This window comes from Cebus imitator, unplaced genomic scaffold (genome assembly GCF_001604975.1).
Source record: "Cebus imitator isolate Cc_AM_T3 unplaced genomic scaffold, Cebus_imitator-1.0 Scaffold384, whole genome shotgun sequence".
NCBI classification, from domain to species: Eukaryota; Metazoa; Chordata; class Mammalia; order Primates; family Cebidae; genus Cebus; species Cebus imitator.
Window position 1 is genome coordinate 2,253,556 of NW_016107699.1, and position 9,937 is coordinate 2,263,492.

General features: G+C 58.2%; 1 protein-coding gene across 3 annotated transcripts in view; it reads right to left on the bottom strand.

Moving 5' to 3' along the window:
- LRRC56 (leucine rich repeat containing 56) overlaps positions 1-9,937 on the bottom strand; it is a 16,149-nt gene that overhangs the window by 2,978 nt on the left and 3,234 nt on the right. For all 3 annotated transcript variants that reach the window (XM_017507869.2, XM_017507870.2, XM_017507873.2), the window contains exons 5-11: positions 7,917-7,977; positions 2,401-2,497; positions 2,132-2,332; positions 1,061-1,232; positions 534-710; positions 394-458; positions 115-257 (exon numbers count right to left, since the gene is read on the bottom strand). In XM_017507869.2, coding sequence (XP_017363358.1) covers positions 115-257; positions 394-458; positions 534-710; positions 1,061-1,232; positions 2,132-2,332; positions 2,401-2,497; positions 7,917-7,977 — 916 coding nt within the window. The remainder of the gene's footprint in view (positions 1-114; positions 258-393; positions 459-533; positions 711-1,060; positions 1,233-2,131; positions 2,333-2,400; positions 2,498-7,916; positions 7,978-9,937) is intronic.

Sequence of the window (9,937 nt, forward strand, 5' to 3'; positions counted from 1 at the left end):
GCCCTGACCCCCCCCGACAGACAGCCCCAGCCCTGACACCCCGCAGACAGACAGCCCCAGCCCTGACACCCCCCAGACAGACACACACAGCAGCAGGGTCGGGGCAACACCCACCCCATGCCAAGCTCCCTCCAGGGCCTAAGCCTGGCCAAGGCCAGGAAGTCAGAGCTGTCTGCAGGGTCAGGCTCTGGGCTGGAAGTGCTGGGGGCCAGATCTCCTGGCCTGTGCTGGGACAGCTGCTCCGGGGGCTCCCTGCCCTGGGGAGGAGAAGGGACTGGTTTGGGGATTCTCCCCCTGGAATGGCAGTGGGGCAAGGCACCATCAGGGCTGCACCCCTGGATGCTGGTGCCCATGGGGGGCTGGGGCCCTGGAGGCTGGTCCCTGGGGGTGTACCTGGCACTGCTGCCTACGCTCCCGCAGGCCTTTGGTGGGGTTCCCACATAGGACTTGGCCAGCACCTGTGGGAGACAGCATGGCTGGGCCTAGTTCGGGGCCGAGGGACTGCAGGGTCAGCTTTCAGGCGCGTCGGTTACCATGGGTGAGGCTGCTGGTGTTATCTTCTGGGGCTGGGTCCTCAGAAAGCAGGCCTTCAGGCAGGGGGCCCCCAGGGACCAGCATCGCGAAGGGCCAGGGCCTGGAGGTTCGGGGCTGCGTCTCAGGCAGGGACAGCTCAGGGTCAAGTCTCCGGATGGGGCCTCCATGGGGACAGTCTGCCCGAGGGTCAGAAGCAGAGGTCAACCAAGGCCCAGGCCAGCTGGTCAGCCCGAGAGCCGGCCCCAGACTCTGTCCACAGGCCAGGGAGCCCGACACCCACGCTGCGTGGCCAGAGACTGGCCTCTGACGCTGCTGCCTTCTGGAGAGGCCCTCCCCTCCAGATCCTCCTCTCCCACTGTGGGCTGCTCAGAGACAGTGTCCTGGACTCTGGGGACCAGGGGTCAAGGGTGGGGGAGGGCATGAGACGTGGCTGTCCGTCTCTGAGAGTCCCAGGGTGGGGCCTCTTCCTGCGGGGAGCTGGGGCTCAGCAGTGGGTCCTCCGGGCAGTTGCCTGGGGTTGTCATACCCAGCTGGGGGAGGCCATGGCCCTTCTTGATGGCCTCCTTCACCGCAAGCCAGTCCTGGCTCAGCCGCAGGCGGGACGGTGGGCCTGTGTGCGCGGCCGGAACTTCGTCCAGGACCCGAAGCTGGGGGATGAGCTTCCTCACTTCAGCCCTGTAGTTGTATCCACTGGGCACCTGCAGGCGGACGGGGACGGAGGGCAGGTCTGGGTCAGGTGGGCCCTTCAGGCCAGCTCTTTCCCAGGCTCCCTCTTCCAGACCCACTGTGGGGCAGGGCAGGGGCAGAGGTGGTGATGCTGCCCTGCCCTGCTGGGGCGGGCATGGGTCACTCTCCGACCCCAGGGACTTCAGGGATGGGCTCTCACCCGCTCAGGATGCAGGACCCCACTCTCCAGACCCAAGGCTGTGGCCAGGGATGCCCTCTGGCCCACGGAGCTGCCCTGAGCTCAGGGCTCTGTTCCACAGAGCAGTAGCCACCGGCAGTGGTGGATGCTGACCCCAGCATGTGGCAGCACCAAGCGGCAGCTAATGAGGCCAGCGCTGTGAGCTCAGGGCGAGGGTCTGCGAGCTCCTCCAGGGCCTGCACACACCTGTGCCGGCTCGAAGCAGTGCACGCACAGGCTGCACGGGGAGGTGATGTGTGCACAGCGTGGTCTCCGGGGCCCGTGGGGACGGACGTGGCTCTGGACAGAGCGTACACAGATGTGCGCACAGGGTGGTCTGTGGGGTCTGTTGGGCCGGGCGTGGCTCTGGACGGGGCACACACAGGTGTGTGCACCTCTGTGTACATAATTCTGTGTGTTTCCGCGTGGCTTGTGTGTGGGCCTACGGGTGCATACGTGGGCTGAGGGACATGACGTACTTGCAGGTGACCCTGTGGGATCTGGGAGGGCTGGCCCAGGAGGACACCCTGGGAGCTGTCAGACTTCTGGTGACAGACGAGATGAACTCTTGGTGAACAGGCCACAGGGCACAGGTGGGCACAGAAATCCCTGCCAGAGGGAGGGGCCCAGGGCTGGAGCCACAGGGAGCCTCCCATTGCCATGCATACGCTGGCCGGGTGCCCGGACATGCACCTTGTTGGCGGGGCCGGGGGCCGGCTGCAGGCACACCAGGTTGCCCTCCAGGGTGAGGGTGGCCAGGCGAGGGCACAGCTGCAGGAAGCGCACCTGCCCCAGGTCCTCCACGCTGTTGCCCTCCAGGTCTAGCAGCTCCAGTTGCTCCAGCAGGCACAGCGGGCTCAGGTCTGAGATGTTGTTGTAGGAGGCGTACAGTTCCTGGGCAGCGCGGGACTCTGAGCCAGGGTCCAGCCCGGCCCTCCCCAGCCCAGGGCGCCCAGACTCACCTTCAGCACTGGCAAAGCGGCGATGCCATCCAGGTCAGTGAGGCCACAGCGAGCCAGCCACAGCACCCGCAGGTGGCCCAGAGATGTGCCCAGGTCCCTGCAGAAGGCAGGGCTTGGTGGTCAACATGGTGCCCAGCACAGTGCCCAGCCACCACCAGCCCATGGCTGCCTCCAGGGCAGGGGCAGGTGTCACCTCGAATGGTGGCCTCTAGGCTGTGGAAGAGGGTCTCTGCCTTTCCCTCTTGGCTCTGCTGTGGGTACATTGTCCCCCTCCTTCTCCGAGCCCTGGAGGGCCTGGCCTGGGGAGCTGCCCTCTGTTGGGGGGGAACCCCACAAGAGCCGAGGCAAGGGTCTGAAGCCTCAGTATGTTCTCACATAAACATAGAATTGGAAAAGAATTAGAGATACAGTTACATAGTCATTCCCATATACCTAATCGTGAGTAATCACACAGAAATTCATATGTAATCATAAACATATACACGTATACGGTCACATAATCTTTCATCTTACTGAGTCTCGGGTCAGGAAGCATGGGACTGAAGTGGCATTGGAAAAGAGGTGACCCTAAGGCAAGATGCCCTAAGCCCGCTGTCCCGCCCGCATAGGGGCTGCTGGAGGATGCCCGGCTGTGTGGCAGTGCCCGCGCCGGGAAAGCGCCCGCGCCGGGAAAGCGCCCGCTGTTTAGCCAGCTAGGGAAGGAGACGTCCAAGACGGCCCAGACGAGATGTCCCTGTCCTCAGGGGAGTGAGGAGGAAACGCCGCTGCTCCAGGCTCTTGTGGTGGGCCTGGCGGCTGTGGGGGACGCCCGCGGACATCCAGGGACTTAATGGTCTCTGTGTGGCGCTGGGCCTCCGTGGTCATGCTCCATGGCTGCTTCCAAGTTCTGCTTCTGCACCTGGTTCCTCTTTTCCTCAGAAGATAAGAATCAGGAATAGTAACAGACCGTAGCGACCTTGTTCTTTCCCGACAAGAAGGAAGGAAGTACTGTCCTCAGGTTTTCTCCTCGTCTTTAAAGTCCTGGGCCCCTGTCTCCAAGAAACGCGATTTTCCTGACCCTGCCACTGACCCCCATGACCTCGCCCTACCTGCCCTGCCCCCTGCTTTGTGCTCCGTAAAAGTCAGAGCGTCCAGGCACGCGGGCGCTGCCGGGCTCCGCGCTTTGGTGGGCAGTGGACCCCTGGGCCCAAACTCTGTTTTCTCTTTCTCGGTGTCTTGTGTCTTTTATTTCCGCAGTTTCTCGTCTCCACACCTGCAGAGGGGGACTCACGGGACCCTGTAGGGCTGGACGCTAGACCCTCACGGCGGGTGGCTCAGCCACACCCCACCTGCTGCCACCGCTGCCCTTCCCCGGCGGGTTGCAGCCATCACAAGGTCTCTCTTTCTGATGATCCCCTCGGTAACTTTGGGGGCACTCGAATTTGGAGTCAGGGTCTGGAAAGCTGCCTGGGAGCCTGAGCCCCTGGACACTGAGGTGGAGGGGCTTTGCTGGGGGCTGACCCCGTGCTGAGCTGGCAGGTTTGGTGGGGAGCAGCTGCTGGAGCTGGCGTGGGTCAGGGCAGCTTGTCATGTGCGGGGACACGTTGCTTCCAGCCGGGACCCACGGCCTCTGTCTGCTCTGTCCCCCTGTGCAGCCGCACTGATTTCAACCACGCGCTGTCCCGGGACCCTGTGCCTGCCCCTTTCTGCGCCGCCGTGCTGTCTCCGAACGCCTCCTTGTGAAAGCGTCACCCAAGCTCCCAGGCTGTCCCCCACTGTGGCCGGATTCCTCCAGGGCTGGGTGGTTCCTTGCGACGCTCTCCAGCTCACAGCGCTGCGCCTACCTGGGTGTTACTTCCTTCTGTGGCCTGCCAGGGGCACTCTCTGTGGTCCGTCCGCCTTCGGTGCGTGGAGTCAACATCTATCCTCAGCCTGCTGCCTTATGTGGCTTTTCCACTCAGCTCTTAATCGGCTGGGATTTGTGTCTAGTGATTTCTCCAAGAGCGGTTAATGGAAGCTCCTTGATCTCTGACTCACGCGCAGATGGCTCCTGGCTGGGAGCTTCTGAAGCCATTAGGCTGCGCGTCGTGCCATCTTCCCAGGAGGCTGCTGAGGCTTTTGTTCCAGTGTCCACTGTGGGGACGTCTGAGGAGCACTACGTTTTTTCTGTCCTTAAAAAACCAGCTCCCGGGTACAGTGGCTCATGCCTGTAATCCCAGCACTTTGGGAGGCTAAAGTGGGTGGATCACCTGAGTTCAGGAGTTCGAGACCAGCCTGGCCAGCGTGGCGAAACCCTATCTCTACTAAAAATACAAAAATTATCCAGGCGTGGTGGTAGGCGCCTGTAGTCCCAGCTACTTGGGAAGCTGAGGCAGGAGAATTGCTTGAACCAGGGAGGTGGAGGTTGCAGTGAGCCAAGATTGCGCCACTGCACTCCAGCCTAGGCAACAGAGCAAGACTCCGTCTCAAAAAAACAAAACAAAACAAAACAAAACTTGAGGCCGGCCACAGTAGTTCACGCCCGTAATCCCAGCACTTCAGGAGGCTGAAGTGGGAAGAGCACTTGAGCCCAGGAGGTGGAGGCCGTGGTAAGCCATGGTCATACCACTGCACTCCGGCCTGGGAGGCGGAGTGAGACCCTGTCTCAAAGAAAAAAGAAGACAACTCGATCTCTTTTCTTGGCTGCCCCAAATTTTTGCCTTTATGTTCAAGCCGGTAACTTTATTAGGACGTGTTTCAGTGCCAACAATTCAGTTTGTTTTTCCTTTCGGTCGGTAGCTAGACGTCTTTTATTTCTGACAAGTTCCTTTGAATATATACATGTTTTTTGAGACAGAGTCTCATTCTATTGCCCAGGCTGGAGTGCAGTGGTGTGATTGCGGCTCACCGCAACCTCCTCCTCCCAGGTTCAAGCGATTCTCCTGCCTCAGCCTCCCGAGTAGCTGGGATTACAGGTGTGCACCACCATGCCCAGCTAATTTTTGTATTTTTAGTAGAGATGGGGTTTCACCATGTTGGCCAGGCTGGTCTTGAACTCCTGACCTCGTGATCCACCCATCTTGGCCTCCCAAAGTGCTGGGATTACAGGCGTGAGCCACTGCACCCGGCCCTTGCCTGAGATTTTAATACACTTAATAGCTGTGATCAGCTAAGTTACAATAGTATTTCATTGGATCATCTTACCTTTTTGTTTCTTTTTTTTTATACAGAGTCTTGCTTTGTCTCCCAGGCTGGAGTGCAGTGGTGCAATCTTGGCTCACTGCAGCCTTTGCCTTCCAGCTTCAGGTGTTTCTCCTGCCTCAGCCTCCAGAGTAGCTGAGATTGTCAGCACGGGCCACCATGCCCAGCTAATTTTTGTATTTTTAGTAGAGATAAGGTTTCACTATGTTGGCCAGGCTGGTCTGGAACTCCTGACCTCAGGTGATCCACCCTCCTCAGCCTCCCAAAGTGCTGGGATTACAGGTGTGAGCCACCGTGCCTGGCTTTCTTTTACATTTTTTTTTTTTTTTTTAAATGTTTTGTCTTCAATTCTACAACAAAAGCTTTTATATTTTATTTATTGAACATATATTTTTGTTGTTCTTTAAGCCAATTTGTTGGTCTTAACAATAGAGACTTCTTTGTTAAGCTAAAAAAAAACACAGCCATCTCCATTAGAATATCAATAGTCTTGTCCTGGGGCACTTTTTAATGTTCTTCGTTTTTGTTCTGTTTTTTTGAGAAGGAGGACTCTTGCTCTGTTGCCCAGGCTGGAGTGCAGTGGTGTGATTTCGGCTCACTGCAACCTCCACCTCCCGGGTTCAAGTGATTCTCGTGCCTTAGCCTCCTATGTAGCTGGGATTACCAGCACCACCATGCCCAGCCAATTTCTAAATTTTTAGTAAAGACAGATTTTCAGCATGTTGGCCAGGCTGGTCTTGAACTCCTGATCTCAAGTGATCCTCCTGCCTCGGTCTCCCAAAGTGCTGGGATTACAGGCGTGAGCCGCCGCGCCTGGCTAGGAGGCATGCTTCCAAGAAGTCTATTTCCCATACCCATCCTAGTTTCTGGTTCATGGCACTGTCGGGGTGCCTGCCGCAGGCCTGGCTTCATTTCCAGGCCTCTTCTCTGTCCCAGTTCTGTGGGCTGCCCACTGTGTATTCGACCCCAGAGTGTTGTCCAATCTTTTCCATTTCCAGGTCTTCGTGTATTTTATTAAATTCCTTCAGATATTTATTTTTTTTGAGGTGGAGTCTCACTCTATCACCCAGGCTGGATTGCAGTGGCGCGGTCTCTGCTCACTGCAACCTCTGCCTCCCCGATTCAAGCAATTCTTCTGCCTCAGTGTCCTTAGTAGCTGGGATTTCAGGCATGCACCACCATGCCCAGCTAATTTATGTATTTTTGGTAGAGATGGGATTTCACCAAATTGGCCAGGCTGGTCTCAAACCCTGGACCTCAGGTGATCTGCCCACCTTGGCCTCCCAAACTGCTGGGATTACAGGCGTGAGACACTGTGCCCAGCCCACTTGATATTTGCTTCATAAACAGAGGTAAAAATAAGGAAAATCAAGAAAACATTCAAAGCGAGGTTGTGTATTCAATACCTTATCCTCATCTGTAAATAACTAGATGTGGCTCTTGAAGCCCAATTCAAACAGCTGGAGAATGTTCTAGAACTCTGTCTGGAATTCTTCTGCCTTAATGCTGCTGGGAACAGGCTACATAAAACCAGCAGCGTTTTCACAAAATCCACTTTGCCTAAACCTCCAGAATAACGTTCCTTCCGCCTTGTTCTTTCCCTTCCGATGATGTGAGAACCACCATGTCTTCAGCTCTAAATTGTGAGTCGCTGTCAGGGCACGGAGCTTCCCGTGCTTCTCCTGGGGGCTGCCTCTGGTCCGGGTTCCGTGGGTGGGCTCTGGCTGGAGGTTGCTGTTCTTGCCCAGACCCCAAGCTCCTGGCCTCATGGTACAGCCAAAGTCCCGGGCTGCAAGGCGTGGTGCAGAGGACAGAAGTCCCCAGCCTCGGTAGGCTTTGGGGTGTCCACCAGGGACAGCTCACGGTGGGGGCACCGTTGGGGTGTTTGTTTGGCCATGCGACCTGGCATGACCGCTGTGACCCTGGCCCAGCTCCAAGTGGGGGGGCACCTGCAGCGGGGGCCTCCCACCCATTAGACACAAGAGCTACGCGTGCCAGGGTCACGTGGCAAGGGGGTGCATCCGGGCTGAGCCAGAGGCCATAGGGCATAGGTAGGACCCCTGGGAGCCAGGCTGGTCCAGGAGTAGTCCTCTCAACAAAGACCCGCTGAGAGACCCTCTCACAGCTGGAGGGGGCCCAGACCCGCCTGAAAGTCCCAGGCTCCCCCCACCTGCCCATCCACCCTCCACAGGGTCACTTGGGGTCAGGCAGCCAGCAGGATGGTGCTCTCTAGACCCCTGGGACCCTTGTCCCAGCCCAAGGCCCCCCACTCCCACCAAGTTCTCCCTCATTGCTGCAGGGCCTGCCCCTGGATCCCCTCACGGCAGGGGCCCAGCCCACCCCACCCAGGCACTCACCTGAGGGAGCCCAGGTAGCTGCCATTCAGCTTCAGTTGGTCCAGGTTGGGCAGGTGCACCCCTGTAGGGCCGCAGGAGGAGGAGGTTGGCCGGGCCCCTCACCCCGCCCACCTCTGTACCCTCCTGCACCCCGAAGCATCAGTGGCCCTGGCCCCTCACTACTCATGGGCCAACCTCACAGGCCTCTCTCTCTCCACACCAAAAGAGGGGTTGTGTGGCATCCGGGAGCTGCTCCAGGCCTGTGGCTCCTCTAAGGACCCAAGGGGCCTTCTGATTCCGTGGGCCTGGTAGAAGGCCTGGCCCAGCTGCCCTGAACCCCCAAAGGCCCTCGTCTGCAGCCGGGCTGCAAGAGTCTGCTCCAAGAGTCGGCTTGGGACGGGGGCCACCCGGCGTGGCTGGGCGGTGGTGCTCTCTTGGCCTAGTCTGGACCCTGCCCTTGAGTTGCCACCATGGCCCTGCCCTTGAGCTGCCCCCACAGCCCTCCCCTGGCATCCCAGACCATTGCACACAGCCGCATACAGAACGAAGCTCGGGCCCAGATCCCCAGGGCATGGGCCAGACGCCCCAGCCAGTGTCTCTGCACAGCCCAAGGCCCCAGGAAAAGGCCCTGCGTTTGGAGTCTTTTGTGGGATGGGGCGTGGCCCTGTGGGACAGAATCCCTGCACCGTGAGGAGAAGGGCTGCAGAGTGGGCCGTGGGGGGAAGGCAGGCCTGTGGGCACAGGCGCTCCAAGACCGTGCCTGGTGGGAAGGGCTGGAGCGAGTGCAGATGGCCTCGGGGGTGCATAGAGTGGCCACAGTGGTCAAGGACGTCACAGGCTCTTCCAAACAGAAAAGAAGACCGACCGACATGAACCTCAGTCGGAGGAATGCAAACAGCCAGCAACCCTGGGTGGGAAGGCGCCTCCTGCTCTAAAGGTCACTGTCGGCTGGTCCCATGGCTCACAGCCGAGGTGGGCAGATCCCCTGAGGTCAGGAGTTCGAGACCAGCCTGGCTACCATGATGAAACCCCGTCTCTACTAAAAACACAAAGACTAGCTGGGCGTGGTGGCGAGTGCCTGTAATCCCAGCTACTCAGAAGGCTGAGGCAGAAGAATCGCTTGAATCCAAGAGGCAGAGGCTGCAGTGAGCCGAGATCGCACCACTGCACTCCAGCCTGGGCGACAGAGCGACTCCATCTCAAAACAAAGAAAAAAAAAAGCAGTCACTGTTGGGACAGCTGTTGACGTTTGATTATGGTCTTCAGCACGGCTGAGAGTCACGCAGGGCGTTAACTCCTGACGTTGATCATGGTGCGGCATTTAAGAGAACGTCCTCCCTCTCAGGAAACGCACACAGAAGTGTCAGTAAATAAAGGGGTCTTGTGTCTGCAACTCTCAACTAGATCAGAAAAAATAGCCACGGCTTGACGTGCTGTGCATACACGGGAGGGGGCAGGGGTGAAGACACACCGTGAACATGTGAACACGTGAACATACGTGAACACACGTGAACCTGGCTAAGAAGGGATCTGGCGGGGGCAGTAGGATCTTGCTCTGTCACCCAGTCTGGAGTGCAGTGGTGCAATCGCAGCTCACTGCAGCTTGACCCCCTGCCTCCCGAGTAGCTAGGACTCTAGGCGCCACTACGCCGGTCTAATTTTTTATTTTTATTTATTTACTTATTTTTGAGATGGAAACTCACTCTGTCACCCAGGCTAGCAGGCAGTAGTGCGAATTTGACTTACTGCAAACTCCGCCTCCCAGGTTCAAGCAATTCTGCCTCAGCCTCCCAAGTAGCTGGGATTACAGGTGCACACCACCATACCCTGCTATAGCTGAGATTATTTCAAGATGAGTTTCAGGAGACGCCATATGGCACTCAGCACCATATCGGCCTCTGCTCCTCTGTGATGCTGGTGTGGGTGTGTGGGGTACTAAGCGTGCTGGGGGTAGTGGCATGGGTGTGCTGAGTACTAAGTGTGCTGGGGGTACCGGCATGGGTGTGCTGGGTACTGAGCGTGTTGGGGGTACTGGCGTGGTC